The 16,780-nt window shown below is 41.1% G+C and overlaps 1 protein-coding gene across 4 annotated transcripts in view; it reads left to right on the forward strand.

Annotated features, from left to right (window-relative positions):
* The window catches only part of CACNA2D1 (calcium voltage-gated channel auxiliary subunit alpha2delta 1), a 1,206,813-nt gene that overhangs the window by 864,847 nt on the left and 325,186 nt on the right, over nucleotides 1–16,780 (forward strand). For all 4 annotated transcript variants that reach the window (XM_073551318.1, XM_073551320.1, XM_073551319.1 and 1 more), the window contains exon 11: nucleotides 7,026–7,184. In XM_073551318.1, coding sequence (XP_073407419.1) covers nucleotides 7,026–7,184 — 159 coding nt within the window. The remainder of the gene's footprint in view (nucleotides 1–7,025; nucleotides 7,185–16,780) is intronic.

Genomic DNA, 16,780 nt, shown 5'->3' on the forward strand with positions numbered 1-16,780 from the left:
GTTGGAAGAAGGAACCCTTCAAATATGAGGGATCTGGAGCAGTTAGCAAGAGAGGAGTTGTCAAAAATTCCAACTGAGAGATGTAAGTAGGTTGTTGACTGTTATAAGAAGCATTTGATAGCAGTTATTTATTCCAAAGTGTGAGCAACCAAATATTAAGTTGTGGGTGCCAACAATTTTGTCCAACTCATTTTTGGGGTTTGTGTGAAATGATGTTCAATTTGCCTTTTTTTCTCTCTTTTTGTGTTGTTCCAATAAACACAAACTAAATGTGTATAACAAAACATAGTTAGATAGTTAAATAGATTGAAAAAAGACCTAGGTCCATAAAGTTCAATTTCATTTATTTTCTGATAGAAATACTTCATTTTCTGGAACAATTTCAAGGATGCCAACACTTTCGGCCATGACTGTATTTCTCTATGAGGCTGTCACACTCATGTCTAGGGACCCAGAACCAATCAATGCATTGCTGTCGGTGATCAAACTGAGAGCCATGGATGTCTTGATGAACCCTTAAAAGATTTTCCAGGGTTGTGGATAAAGTCTGAAGTCACTCTATGTAATGGCTGACTTGTGAATCCTTACAGCATATGGTGTTTGCGCTGTCAGGATTCTCCAGTGCTAATGCTGGGAGTTGGCGAGTGTGTGACCACAAGTATGTGATTTGCATATATGTGGTCAATTGTCGACTAAATACAAGTGGATTGAGCAAGGCTGCACACGTCTAGTCGGAATGTGGCTGGAAATATGTAAATTGGTTACTTGCAGTCATATGATTGCCCACTCCCAGCACCACCACTGGAGAATACTGACTGCATGCACTGTGCGTGCTTTGAGAATTCACAAATCTGCAGTCACATTAAATGATTGCGGACTTTAGTCCCTGGACAACCCCTGTAATTGGTTAGAAGACTGATGCCAAATTATGAACAACATATGGTTACAAAAGTGTCCGCATTGTAATTCCTTTATAATGTGAGATGTTTACCGTGTCTTGTCTTACAATCTATCTGTTCTTTTGACATTAGTTGCTTTGGGAGTTTTACATTTACAGATAACGAAGCAAAACATTTACCTCATTTAGTTAATTTCTGGTCTAGCTAAAATGTATATGGTCAGCTATTTAGTAATTGATATAAATTACCCATGTGACATTGCACTAGCAAAGCAATAATTCAAGATGAATTACTGCAGGTCATGGAAAAATGGCTGCTAATGTGGACTTTTTATATGCTGGTTCAATTTTAAAAAGGCGCCTAGTAAAATTCAATGTGTGAGATAAATAGCATCACACATTCCTATGGCGCATGTCTCCTAACATGGAGACTGGTCAATACCAGCTATACATATAAGGACTTTTGTCCCCCCTCCCTTTATATAATCTTTATCTGTTATCCACAAATTCTATAGATATTTATATATATTTTGTGATTATTTCATATTATTCTCATTTGATGCTTTATATAAGTTGGGGGATTTACTTTTCTATTAGTCCACATTTCTAGACATCAAATGGGAGGGTTTATTTACATTTTTTAGCATTATCATGTGCAAAAATGGAAATTTATTTGCTTCTTTTGGTATTTCTAATTATACTTTTCCTTGTTGTTCAGTATTCTTTCATTGTATAATAATAGTTAAATTATTGGTGCCAGAATTTTTCTGGATGGTTTCTTTTGTTCTTTCTTCTAATATGGAGTATATTGCATCCACTCCTAAAGTAAGAGGCATGAGCTTAGGAACATGTAAGCACCTGTCCAGTCATTAAAATAAGACACGTTGGACAGGTGACTCCTCTCACTGGTGAGTTTGCATACAGTGGGGAAAAAAGTATTTAGTCAGCCATCAATTATTCAAGTTCTCCAACTTAAAAAGATAAGAGAGGCCGGTAATTGACATCATAGGTAGACCACAACTATGAGAGTCAAAATGAGAATACAAATCCAGAAAAATCACTTTGTCTGATTTGGCAAGATTTATTTTGCAAATTATGGTGGAAAATAAGTATTTGGTCACCTAAAAACATGCAAGATTTCTGGCTCTCATAGACCTATAACTTCTTCTTTAAGAGGCTCCTCTGTCCTTCACTCATTACCTGTAGTAATCGCACCTGTTTGAGCTTGTTATCAGTATAAAAGACACCTGTCAACAACCTCAAACAGTCACACTCCAAACTACACTGTGGTTAAGACCATAGAGCTGTTGAAGGACACCAGAAACAAAATTGTAGCCCTGCACCATTCAGGTGCTTTTCAGGAATTGATGCAAAGTGAAATGACAGGAAAGAAAAATATTATTTTTACCACCTAAATGTTGCTAACTTCTGTACAGGCCACTATAGTCGGCAGATTCTAAGGCTGTTATCTTAGGGTTCCGTTACACTTACCGATGCACCAGCGATCCCGACAACGATATGGATCGCTGGTGCATCGCTAAGTGGTCGCTAGTGAGCTGCCACACTGGCAGATCTCACCAGTGACATAGCAGCGGTCAGGGATCGCTACTTACCTGTCAGACGCGGCGATCCTGACGTCCTCCCGCCCGTGTCCACGCGTCGCTCTTCGGCGCCACAGGAAGCCCAGCAGGAAGCGCCCGACAAGAAATGATCCAGGACGTTCTCGCGCGACCAGCGGGGGAGCCGGTCGGAGGTAAGTATCACTTGTAGCGATATCGCTAGCAATATCGGTGCTACGTCACAAAATCAGTGACGTTACAGGGATATTGCTAGCGATATCGCTATGTGTAACGGGGGCTTTACTGTGAATTGCCATGGCAAATATCAGGACCACTCAGGACCACACAATCATGATCTCAGGGTGGCGATGGGCTAAATGGGACGCCCGCACACGTTGTTAACCAACTAGATGCCTCAGTCACTATGGACAGCAGCATCTAAGAGGTTAAACAGCCGGGATTGACGCCAGCACCTCTGACTGATGCAGCTGGATGTCTGCTATAGTGTGCAACAGACAGCTGCTGCATTTTTCCCCTATGGGGGATGTTATTTTCTTATATATCAGGTCAGTAAAAAGACGCTTTGTTGCTGAAGTGATATTGTTGGGGCCCTGCACCCATCATATACAGCTAACTATATACTAAGATATTGAAGTGAATTGTAGAGATGCAAAGAGTGGCATACCTTCTTTACTTAATCCTATTGCATAAGGACATAGTAAAATTGTCTAAAAGCAAAATGCTCTGCGCTAAGGAGATCAGATCTTGTGCTGTGATACAACAGAAAACATTTTCTAATCTCATTGATTGGGATTCATTATTAATCTTTGTCACTAAATATTTATTTCTTGCACTGATCAGTAATGCACTCCTGCTAGCACAAAATAGGTCTTAAGCAGCAATATGTGAATGGTTACTAAGTTAGTAATACTAACACTGTAAAGCAAATCTTTGTACCTTCAATAAGAGGCCTCTGTAGATATGCTGCATACTTCCAATAAGTGGCCTGTAGAAGTCTGCGCTGTGCTTTCTATTAGTGGCATGTGGAGATCTGCTTTGTACTTTCTATTAGTGACCTCTGGAGGTCTAATTTGTACTTTCTATATGTGCCCTCTGAGATTTACATTTTTATTTCTGTTAGAGGCCTGTAGAGAACTGCTTTGTACTTTCTATAAGTGGCCTGTGGAGGTCTACTTTGAACATTCTATAAGTGGCTCATGGAGGTCTGCTTTCTACTTTCAATTAGTGGCCTGTGGAAGTCTGCTTTGTACTTTCTTTTAGTGGCCTGTGGAGGTCTGCTTTGCACTTTTTTTTAGTAATCTGTGGAGTTCTGTTTTGCACATTCTATAAGTGGCCTTTGGAGGTCTGCTTTGTACTTTGTATAAATGGTTGTGGAGGTCTGCTTTGTACTATCTATATGTGGCCTATGGAGATCTGCTTTGTACTTTCTATAAGTGGCCTGTGGAGGTCTGTTTTGTGCTTTCCATATGTGACCTGTGTAGATCTGCTTTGCATTGTCTATAATTGGCCATTGGAGGGCTGCTTTGTACTTTCTATTAGTAGCCTGTGGAGGTCTGCTTTGTACTTTCGATATGTGGCCTATGGAGATCTGCTTTGTACTTTCTATTAGTAGCCTGTGGAGGTCTGCTTTGTACTTTTGATAAGTGGCCTATGGAGGTCTGCTTTGTACTTTCTATAAGGGGCCTGTGGATGTCTGATTTGTAGTTTCAATAAGTGGCCTATGGAGATCTGCTCTTTACTTTCTATAAGAGGCCTAAGGAGAACTGCTTTGTACAATCTATTACAGGCCTGTGGAGGTCTGCTTTGTACTTTCGATAAGTGGCCTATGGAGGTCTGCTTTGTACTTTCTATTAGTGGCTTGTGGAGGTCTGCTTTTTACTTTCTGTTAGTGGCTTGTGGAGGTCTGCTTTTTACTTTCTATTAGTGGCCTATGAAGGATTGCTTTGTCCTTTTTATAAGTTGCCTGTGGAGCTCTTATTGGTGCTTTCTATTAATGGCCTATGGAGGATTGCCTTATAATTTCTATAAGTGGCCAAAGTTTGAATTGTATTTTCGATACTATTTTAAAAATGTACTTTAAATTATTTTACACTCTAGGCTTTATTTGTTGTGTACTTGTAGAAGTCAGTAAATCAATTGTTTTGAACCATAAATGTATATAGAACATCAATCATTTCAATTGTACAATGAGTTTATTATTCACTCTATTTCCTTAAAAGGTTTTAGGGCCCAGGTAAAATAGAGAAATTGGGTGGTCAAACAGATGTCTCAAGCACTTAACTGTGAACTGCCTTGACCGCTTTTTATATTACCAACAGGTCATCTGAATAGTTTCCAGAGATCAGTTTTCATGCAGGTTATATATCAACTTTTATGCTGGTGAGATACAGTTTGGAAGTTGTAATACTAACATTGCTGGAATAGTTTTTGCTATAGCTGACTAATGGAGTCATGTCAAGGTTATATATACCCAACGTGATAACTGCCTTTTAAGCTATTACCTCAAGTGGGTCAGAAATCGAATTCAGTGGATTTAGTATATGTTACAAACTTTTATCTATTATTATTATTATTTATTATCCTATCATGTATGCAGTTTAAGAAGATAGAAAGTTTGAAATAAAATATAACCACAAATTGCAGCACATGATGTGTAGTAAAATTATAAGCTGTACATATAATATAGAAATTTGTTCTTTTTAAAGGATATGTATTTTTTTAATTGAATGTGTGATCAAAAATTATTTAAAATTATTTTTTATGTTCAATGTGTTTTTTATAATATTTTCAATATTTGATATTACTATATAAAAAATCAGAAATATTGTAGTTTTCATACAAGCCACTAGGCTTACACTTTCTGTTCTGTACAGATGACTTTACAGCAGTATTATCATCACAGACAGGATTACAAAGAAAAGTGAACAACATAGGAATCACCATTCACAGTAGGTGATGGTCACAGCTCACCTCATCCTCCCTTCTCAACGACTTTTGCCCAGATTAGAGCATGGTCATTAAATTCTTTAATACAATCTCGTTCGGTCATAGACTGTTACTTACTGCTAATGTCCATGTGTCCAACAGGAATTAGGAGTCTAATGTTATGCCTAGTGACGAATGTGAAAATTGCAAGATTTAGGGCTCTTTCAGATGTCCATGATAATCGGTTTGATGATGGATCACAGTGCACAGAGTGGCAGCACATCTCCTGACCTGAGCGTGACAGTCTCATAGAAATATATGAAGCTGTCACGCTTGGGTCAGGAGATACGCGGCCAGTCTGTGCATTGTGATCCAATAGCGCCCTTAGTTTTACACAGATATCGCAGATTAAAAAAACTATTTAAACCCTGAAATAATAAGTTATTTTTACAACTGGGTGAACTCAAACAGTAAAGTTTGGCGTCCGTACCAAACACCTACTATTCAGGCATGGACACCAAACACGACTTCACCAGGAATTCTGTGTTACTGTTCGGACTCAGCCCCCCCAAACACCGGGTGTTTGTTGCCCTGACACATGCATGAAAGCGCAGCAAACACTACTTCATCACTGCCAGTCAGACAGCCGCGGTTCCCATGCTGTCAAATGACAGTTTGAGCCTGCAGCTGTGATCAGAGGTATAATTGCTCCCATCAGCTGATGCCTGCCGCTGCTAATATCAGCGAGAGCAGGAGCGGCTGATGGGAGTATTCATTAGCCGGCGCCAATGTGCTGTAAATAACTAATTTAAAAAATGGTGTAGGGTCCTCTGTATATTTGATAACCAGCCAGGTAAAACTACTCATGGCTGGGGGCTGCAACCTTCAGTGGTCAGCTTCAGCAAGGCTGCTTATCAAGAACAGAGGGGTCCCCACTCCAATTTTTTTAATTATTTAAATTATTTAAAAAAAATGGCTTGGAGTCCCCCCATTTTTGACAAACAGCCAAGTTAAAGCAGGCAGCTGAATGGAGGTTAGTATTCTCAGGCAGGTAAGGGGCCATGGATATTGGCCATGCAGATTAAAAATAGCAGCCCATAGCAACCCAGAAAAGGTGCATCTATTAGATGTGCCAATTCTGGCACTTTGCCCAGCTCTTCCCATTTGCCTTGCAAGTGGTGTTCATATTTATGGGGTTGATGTTACCTTTGTATTTGACTTGGCATGTCACTCTCCACAAGGAGAAACATTACCTTTCATATCTTTTAAGAATGCAATCAGTTATATTATGAGAACAGTGTGGTCTAAAAGCCTTGAACATTGTTATTCTATTAATTTATTCTACAGTATCTGATTTAGTTTTACTCCTAACAGAAGAATTTGCCCTACATATGTGTGCATAACCAACAAATCAATATCCAACAGGGTAAACAGATGGGATCTAGAAGCATCAATGGCAGCTTTATTGCTTTTTAATTGGGAATTGAGCCAGGCGGATATGTAACTTGTGCTTTCTTTGATTTTCTTCCAGAATTGTTTTTTTTTCTGTTAGAAGAATCAAACTTACCATAAGATTAAAACTTCCTTATATTAACCTTATTTTTTTCATTTCCTTCCTTTAGTTTAACAGCAATGCTCACGATGTCAGCTGTTTCCATCATCTTGTTCAAGCAAACGTTCGAAATAAGAAGGTTCTTAAAGAAGCTGTCAATAACATCACTGCCAAAGGAACCACAGACTACAAGCAAGGTTTCAAATTTGCTTTTGATCAACTTCGTAATGTAAGTCTCTAATACAGTCATAGACATATAGCCCACATGCTAAATATGATTTCAGTATGTATTAAAAATATATGCTTCTAAGCTTTTTTTTGTCACTTAGAAAGGCAAACATACTTACGGTACTACAGTTCTAAAACTCAGTACAATCCACACATAAACATACTTATAGCACAGGTTTGTGTTGATTATATTGGAAATATATCTGAATAAGAACACCATTCCTATTGTGTCCTGATATATTAGTGTTGAAGCTTTGACATGTTCTGCAAACTGAATTTTCAAAAATGTTAAATAATTTGCCTAAAAAAGGGAAATGCTTAAAGCGTAACTGTCGTTTTAATTCTTATTCAATAATAATGTAGAGCAAGTGATTTTAATAATCTATCAAATATGGCTTATAAATTAAATCTGAAAGAAAACTTTTCCAAAACCTTCTAGAAGATATCCTCTATGCTGTTTCTGAAGAAAATCCGTATTCAATTCCACACACACTGAATACGGCCTCAAAGGTGGGGCGGAGCCTACACAGTGTGGACACTCCTGGCTGGATCCCATGCAATATATGTCAGTGCACAAGCAGGTTACCTCAGTCACACAATCCAAGATATCTCTCAGCTGTTAGGGTCCTGTTACATTTAGCGATCCCGACAATGATACGACCTGGTCAGGATCGCTGGTGCATCGCTAAATGGTCGCTAGTGAGCTGCCAAACAGGCAGATCTCACCAGCGACGCAGCAGCGATAAGCGATCCATCGGCGGTCGCTCCTTTCTGTCACACCGCAGTGATGATGACGACTTCCACCTGCGTCCATGCATTGCTAGTCATGCCAGCGGGACCCCAACGAGGAAATTATGGTCCAGGACATTCGAGTGCGATCAGCGTTATCCAGCGGGGGGGCCGGTCACAGGTACGTGTCACACAAAGCGAGTTCGCTAGCAATCTCGCTAAGTGTAAAAGGCCCTTTAGTTTTCAGCACACATCTCCTCTGCCCTATCAGCTGATTGTCCTATGTGCTCAGTGACATCGGCACTTTTCAGTGTACAGCACACAGACACACAAGACATTCAGCTGAGAGCAGAAGGAGCTCAGTTACACAAGTAGTTCAACTCCGTGTTTACCACACTCCTCCTTCTGCCCTGTCAGCTGATACTTGTGTGCTCAGTGACATCAGCAGCTCTCAATGTTCTTCTGTCAGCTGCTGGTTCCTGTGTTGCCTGTGAATGATGAAAATTCAATCATAAGTGCCTCAAGACCATCAATAACACTGAGAAGTGCCAATGTCACTGGGCATACATGAACCAGCTGACAGGACAGAAGGAGCTGTGTTGTGAGTTCATTTTCTGGTCTACCAGTTGTGAGTTCTCCTTCCAGGCTCCCTCTGGTGGTAACAGGAGGTAGTAAGGCTGATTTAATCAGTAGAGATTTGCCACCTGATAAGGAGGATGATGATTGGATCTCAGGAATCTGACTGGATTTAAGACAGCCGACGCCCTATTCTGGTGCTGGTGATTCCTTCTGGCCTGTCAAATCTTGGCTCTCAGCTCTGTTCCAGTCAGCTCAAGCTAAGTTTTTCTGCTAATGTTCACACTTGATTTTGTTGGTCTATGCAGTTTTTTGTGTGGTCAGCCAGCCCCGGCTGGGGCTGTGCTGAATTTCCACTCTTATCTGTATTTGCCAATTTGCTTTTTGTCCCTTATTAGATTGGCCTCTTTTTGCTCTGCCTCAGTATATTTCAGAGTGCTGATATAGTGGGAGAAGTCTAGTGACTTCAGGGTTAATTTTGTTATCAGAAGTGTTGGACATTATTTTTGTAGGGTTTTTGGCAGATTGCAGACAGTGTCTTTCATTTCCTATCCTTTCCAGTTAGTTTGGGCCCCATCATTTGCTCAGCCTATTTTCCTGCCTATGTTTGTGTTTTCATCTTGTTTCATCGTCAATACATGTGTGGGGGCTGTCTATTCCTTTGGGGTCTGCTCTGGGGCAGTTAGTTTTCCCCTTTTCTTGCTTTAGGCTTATTTAGTCCTCCGGCCATGACGAGGCATCTAGGTTCATCGTAGGTACGCTCCACGGCTGCTGCTAGTTGTGTGGTTAGGATCAGGGATCTGCAATCTGCATAGCTACCAACCTCTATGGTTTTTCTGGGGCTTAGCTTGTTTAGGTTTTTCCTCCACAGTGACCCATTCATAACAGAGCTGTGTGTTAAACACTGAAGGGGATGTTGCTGTGTGCTGACAACCAAGAGCTGACAGAGCTTGTGCACTGTGCCAAAAACTGAGGTAGATTGCTGATGCACTGGCACAGTGTGAGGGACTCAGCCTGGAGCGTGCATGCTGTTCAGGCTCTGTCCCCACCCTTAAAAGTTGTATTCAGTGTGTGTGAAACTGAATATGGATTTGTTTTAGAAACAGCATAGGGGGACACCATCTAGAAGGTTTTTGAAAGGTTTTCTTTTATATTTCATTTATAAAGTATATTTAAAAGATTATTAAAATTGCTTGCTCTACATTAATAATAGATAAAAATTAAAGGGGTTGTCCGGGCTTTTCACATAATTTCAGTACATATCTGGGCTGCAGAATTATGACAATAAGTAATTTACTTTCTGTCACTAGTTTGCACAGTTTTCTAGATATTCTGAACAGAACGTCCAAGGGGGGGTGTTATGGATGATTTTCCCTCCTCACTAGTTTCACTTTCCATAGATCACTGTTCAGCATGTGTCTGGGGGAGGAGCAGCTTGGTGGTCTGCTCTCTGCAGTGAGGCTGCTAGAGGGGGAGGATTTGTTACTGTGTGATGAGGGCTTCTTCATGTGGATGGGGAGGGCCTGTAGCTATGGAGGGTGGGGTTGTTGCTATAGAGGGCATGTTTGGAGTAGAGTAGGAGGTTACAATCAGTTCTCATTTAAATGCCATAACACACCCCCCCTTGGACGTTCTGTTCAGAATATCTAGAAAACTGTGCAAACTAGTGACAGAAAGTAAATTACTTATTGTCATAATTCTGCAGCCCAGATATGTACTGAGATTATGTGAAAAGCCAGAACAACCCCTTTAACTCCTTTACCCCCAGAGTGTGTTTTCACCTTCGTGACCAGACCAAGTTTTATAATTCTGACCACTCTCAATTGATGTGGTAATTCCTCTAGAATTCTTCAATTGATCCCACTGATTCTGAGATTATTTTTTCAAGACATATTGTACTTCTTGATGGGGGTAAAATTTATTTGATAAGATTTGCATTTATTTGTGCAAAAAAACCCAGACATTTGTCAAAAATTTTGCTATTTTCAAACTTTTAATTTTTATGCCCTTAAACCAGAGATATGTCACATGAAATAATTCATAAATAACATTTACAAAATGTCTACATGACATCAAGTGAGGAGGGTTAAAATTTGACCAGTAATTTCTAATTTTTCCAAGATTTACAAAACCATTATTTTAAGGACCATATCACATTTAAAGTGACTTTGAGGAGTGACTTTGAACTTTTGCTGATTCCCTACATGTGAGGGAAAACTACTCTTTGGGCGCACGACAGGGCAGTGAAGCGAAGGAGCACCATTGGACATTTGGAGAACAAAATTGACTGGAGTCATTAGTGGATGCCATGTCATATTTGGAGAGCCTTTGATGTGCCTAAACAGTGGAAACATCCCGCAAGTGACTCCATTTTGGAAAATAGATTTTTCAAGGAATGTATCTAGATGTGTGCTGAGCACCTTGAACCCCCAGGTGTTTCACAGAAGTTTATAACGTAGAGCCGTGAAAATAAAAAAATCTAATTTTTCCCTCAAAAATGTTATTTTAGCCCCAAATATTTTATTTTCACAAGGGTAACAGGAGAAAACGGATGCCAAAATATGTTCTGCTATTTCTTCTGAGTACGCCAATACATGATTTGTGGGTGAAAACTACTGTTTGTGTACACAGCAGGGCACAGACAGGAAGGAGTGATATTTTGGAACTTACTCAGACTTTAGTGAAATTGTCTGCAGGTGTCATTGTAACGAAAGGAAACAGAGGCACAGGTGGTGAAGTTCACATTCGTTTTTTATTGCGACTTCTGTAGAACCTTGGGATCATGGTTTGGGGGCTCCAAAGGGGGCGTGACTAAGTGAGCCCCAGACACCCGTAGTAAATCCTCTCAAACATGGTCAGAATGGGATGTCTGGAGAACACCGGTGCTACCTCCAGTTAGACCCTGGACACATGGAGTCTGTCCCAGTGGGACAGACGGATAAACAAGTTTAATAGGTATGATGGAGCTGACAGCCGGGTAACAGATAACTGACAGTCTGTGGAGATAAACAGTGTAAGTGGAGTACTTGGCAGAACACTGCAGAAGCACAGGCACAACAACAGCAGAAACAGAAGCTAGCAACAGTAGATGCTTGTTGCTCTGGCGTCCTCCCTATGGCGGAAGGGAGAGAAATAGTAGTCAGTACCACACCATTGGTTAAAGGCATTTTTGAAAAATGCACGCTGTCTCTCTAAGAGACTGGGAGCATGCGTGCGTGCATGACCTAATCACTTTCCCCAGGGCCCTGCTGATAGCGCGCCAGGAAGCAGTGGGGAGAGAAGGAGCTGGGGCTTCAGCAGGATGGTGCAAGGCCAGCCCAGAACGGGAGTCCCGATGGGGACCCCGCAGAGGTATGGAACCAGGACCGGACATGACAGTCATATTGCTTTTGAAAAGCCCCTGGTGTGCATAAACAGTGAAAAAACCCCACAAGAGACCACATTTAGGAAACTAGACCCCTCAGTGAATTTGTTTAGATGGGTAGTGAGCATCTTGAATCCCTAGGCGCTTCACAGAATTTTACGTTTATCTGTGAAAATTAAAAATATACATTTTTCCCACAAAAATGTTGTGTTAGCTCCAATATTTTTTTCATTTTCACAAGGATAGCAGGACAAAATGGACCCCAAAATTTAATGTGCAATTTCTCCTGAGTACACCTGTACCCCATATGTGGTCAAAAACTACTTTTGAGCACAATGAAAAGCTCAGAAGGGAAGAAAGGCCATATTGGAGTTAAAATTGTGCTCAAATGCTTTGAGGGTTGCATGTCCTTTTGGCAGAGACCCTGAAGAGCCAGAATAGCAGAAATCCCCTCCCCCCAATTTTACTCCCCCCACCCTATTTTACAAACTACACCCCCCAATTAATTCATCTGGAGGTGCAGTGATCATATTGTCTTGTCACAACATGTGCCTCACAGAATTTTATACCATTGGGTGGTAAAGAAAGAATAATTACATTTTTACCACTAAAGTGTTGTTTTAGATCCAAGTTTTTAATTTTTCTAAGGACTAATAGGAAAAAATGAATCTCAATTTTTTTGTAAAAATTCCTCCTGAGTGCGCCAATACCCTACATGTAATCAGGAAATTCTTTTCAGGCAAAGTACAAATCTCAGAAGGGAAGGAGCGCCATATTATTGTGAAGATTTTACTGTTATGGTTTGCGGGTACCATGACCCAATGGGAGAGCCCCTGAGATTCCAGGAAAGTCAAACTCCCCATAAGTGACCCCATTTTACAAAGTACACCTCTGAATGAATTCATCTAGGGTCCACAAGTGTGTCACAAAATTTTATACTATTGGGCAGTGAAGAAAAAAATAATTACATTTTAACCACAAAAGTTTGGTTTTAGAGCCATATTTTACATTTTTTCATGGAGAAATAGGTAAAAATGGCACCAAAATTTGTCCCACAATTTCTACTGAATGTAGAAATACCCCATATGTGACTGAACAGTGCTGCTTAGCCATACGGCAAGATCTTTGAGGGACAGCGCACTATTTGTCTTCTGGAGTGCAGATTTTCCTACAATAGTTTGTGGATGCCATATATACATAGCCCCTAAGGCTGGTTTCACATTCGCGTTAAAACAACGCTGCGCCCTGCGTCGTTAAGCCCCGCCCCGATCCGGCTCCCTGCCCGCCCCATCCGGGATCACCGCCTACTTTTGCATTTGCACGCATGCGATCGGCGCACCCTATCTTTATCATAGGGTGCGCAGATCATGCGCTTCCAGTGTGAAAGTAGCGTGCTGCGCACTTTTGACGGTGCGCCGTGCGCGCCGAAATGCAACATGCTGCATTTCGGCGCGCACGGCGCACCGTCAAAAGTGCGCAGCACGCTACTTTCACACTGGCAGCGCATGATCTGCGCACCCTATGCTAAAGATAGGGTGCGCCGATCGCATGCGTGCAAATGCGAAAGTAGGCGGTGATCCCGGATGGGGCGGGCAGGGAGCCGGATCGGGGCGGGGCTTAACGGTGCAGCGTTGCTTTAACGCGAATGTGAAACCAGCCTAAGTGCTGGAAGACTAAAATGACACTATTGTGGAAATTATACTCCTTTGTGAAATTTTCTACCGGTGTAGTGATGATTTTGACTCCATGGATGTTTTTCAGAAACAAGCAGCAGTAGATGTAGACAAGTTAAAATTTCAAGCTGCCATTGTAGTGCCTAGTACATTGTAGTCACCAGTATGTTGTAATTCCCAGTATGTTGTTGTGCCTCTGGAGACATGGACTTGTAAATACCAAACATGTATATGCTAAATGAGGTTTAAGCACACTGTGGCTCAGAAGGAAGGGGGGCATTTAGATTTGGAACTGCAGAATTTGCTTAATTTCTTTTGGGAGTGCAGGAACCGTTTCACTTTTCCAGAGTTTTTGCACTACCATTAATGTGGAAGCCCCCTATATTTCTGTAAGCAGATGACCAACCTGAGTGGAGACTTGATTTTTTTGTGAATTGATTTGAAACTTTTGTTGGGAACATTTTACATAACATATGGGATATCTGGGTTTCCATCTCAATCTCCCAGTGACGTGATTCAGATTAAACCCACAAGGGACCAATTCACAACAATAAGGTGGTAGCAGAGATACTCTGGACTACATCTGGCCTATGTTCAGCGGTGTTGTTTTTAGAAGTTGACTGGCACATGCCTAAAAAGATGGACACCACTGGATTGCAAGCCAGACTGAGTTCACAGTGCCTTCTTCTGCCTCGCGCAGGATAAATGCGCGCCGATCCTTACTGTGATCTTTGGGAGACAGATGCAGAATTGTTTTTTTTAATTTTTTTAAACCATTCCTCATGCGGTATAAATGATTAGCCGACTTTATTATTCAGGTCGGTGCGATTTTAGTGATACCGGATTGATATCATTTTTTCTGTTTAGCTGCTTTCACATTGTAAAAAACACTTTCTTATGCCATATTTTGAGAGCTATCATTTTTCTATTTTGGCCAACAGAGTCATGCAAGGGCTTGTATTTTGCAGGAGGAGTTGACATTTTTATTGGTACCATTTTCGGTCACTTGACATTTTTAGATCGCTTTCTATTCTGAGGCAGAATGGACAAAAACTAGCAATTCAGGAATTGTTTTCTTCTTGTTTTTTTAATGCCATTCCACGTGTGGTAAAATTAATAAGGCAGCTTTATTCCTCTGGTCAGAATGATTATAGCTATACCACATTTATATAGTTTTTAATGTTTTGGTGCTTTTACACAATAAAAACTATTTTATATAAAATATTTATTTTTGCATTGCTTTATTCTGAGAGCTATAATTTTTTTTTTTCACTGAAGGGCCTGTACGGTGGCTTGTTTTTTGTGGGAAAAGATGACATTTTCAAATATTCCATTTTTATTTACATTCTTCTGTTTGATTGAGCTTACTGCACTTTTTTTCTGCGGTATCATGAAAAAGCATCATTTTTCACCCCGGTTTTTTTTAGTTTTTTTTTACAGTGTTAACTGAAGAGGTTAACTAGTTTGAGATTTTCATGGGGCAGGTTGTTATGGAAGCGGTGATACTAAATGTGTACTTTTATTGTTTAATTTTATTTCTTTTTTACATAAAATAAAGATTTATTAGTACAACATATATACACTTTTTCCCCATTATGTAGATAGGGGCAAAATTGTTTGGTGAATTGGAACACGTGGGGTTAAAATTTTGCCTCACAACATAGCCTATGACGCTCTCGGGGTCCAGATGTGTGACTGTGCAAATTTTTATGGCTGTAGCTACAACGGTGCAGATGCTAATATATATACACTTTTTCCCTATTATGTAGATAGGGGCAAAATTGTTTGGTGAATTGGAATGCACGGGGTTAAAATTTCACCTCACAACATAGCCTATGATGCTCTTGGGGTCCAGATGTGTGACTGTGCCAAATTTTGTGGCTGTAGTTGCGACGGTGCGGATGCCAATCCCGGACATGCATACATTCATACATACACACCCACATTGAGCTTTATATATTTACTGGCTGAAGAGCCCGGCGCTGCCCGGGTATAGTAACTAACTGTGGTTAGTTATAACAAATTATAATTATGCTCCATCCCATAGTCCCGTGCCCATATACCCATCATACATATCCACGATCCCATAGGCCCTTGCCCATATACCCATCAGACATATCCTCCATCCCATAGTCCCATGCCCATATACCCATCATACATTCTCCATCCCATAGTCCCATGCCCATATACCCATCATACATATCCACCATCACATAGTCGAGTGCCCATATACCCATCACACATCCTCCATCCCATAGTCCCATGCCTATATACCCATCATACATTCTCCATCCCATAGTCCCTTGCCCATATACCCATCATACATATTCGCCATCCCATAGTCGAGTGCCCATATACCAATCACACATCCTTCATCTCATAGTCCCATGCCCATATACCCATCATACATATCCGCCATCCCATAGTCCCGTGCCCATATACTCATTATGGCATCATCATCACCATGGCAACCGTTATGCCATAACCATCACCATTGCAACATATTACGACATCATCATGACCATGACAACCATTGTGACAGGATCTTCGCCATTGCAACCTATTATGACATTAACGTCGCCATGGCAACTATTGACATCATAATGAAGGGTGGGGCTTGCAACCTATAATGACATGAGCGTCGCCATGGCAACCATTATGACATCATAATGATGGGCGGGGCTTGATACACACACACTTTTTCCCCATTATGTAGATAGGGGCAAAATTGTTTGGTGAATTGGAACACGCACGGTTAAAATTTCGCCTCACAACATAGCCTATGACACTCTCGGGGTCCAGACGTGTGACTGTGCCAAATTTTGTGGCTGTAGCTGCGACAGTGCGGATGCCAATCCCGGACATACATACATACATACATACATACATACATACATACACACATTGAGCTTTATATATTTAACTAGATTATGGCCCGATGCTATCGCATCGGGAGGATGCGATAGCATCACACCTCTTGCCATGTTAACCCTCAACACACACACTCCTCAACACACACTCCTCTCACCTTTCACCATCTCCACTCACTCTTTCACTCCACATACGACCCCTTCTCTCACTCCGTCTCTCATACTCACGCCGTCATCGCCGCTGCTCCACGATCCCCGACATCTTTTTCCGCCGGCGCCATCCTGGATCCAGACGTTGTCCACGCCGGCGACATGTTCTTGCGGCGACGCCATCTTGAGTATCGTGAAATCCCGCGAGAGTCAAGATGGCGTCGCCGGAAGAACA

The sequence above is a fragment of the Dendrobates tinctorius genome, unplaced genomic scaffold (genome assembly GCF_039654945.1).
Source record: "Dendrobates tinctorius isolate UK_male_01 unplaced genomic scaffold, ASM3965494v1 ptg000174l, whole genome shotgun sequence".
Classification (NCBI taxonomy): Eukaryota; Metazoa; Chordata; class Amphibia; order Anura; family Dendrobatidae; genus Dendrobates; species Dendrobates tinctorius.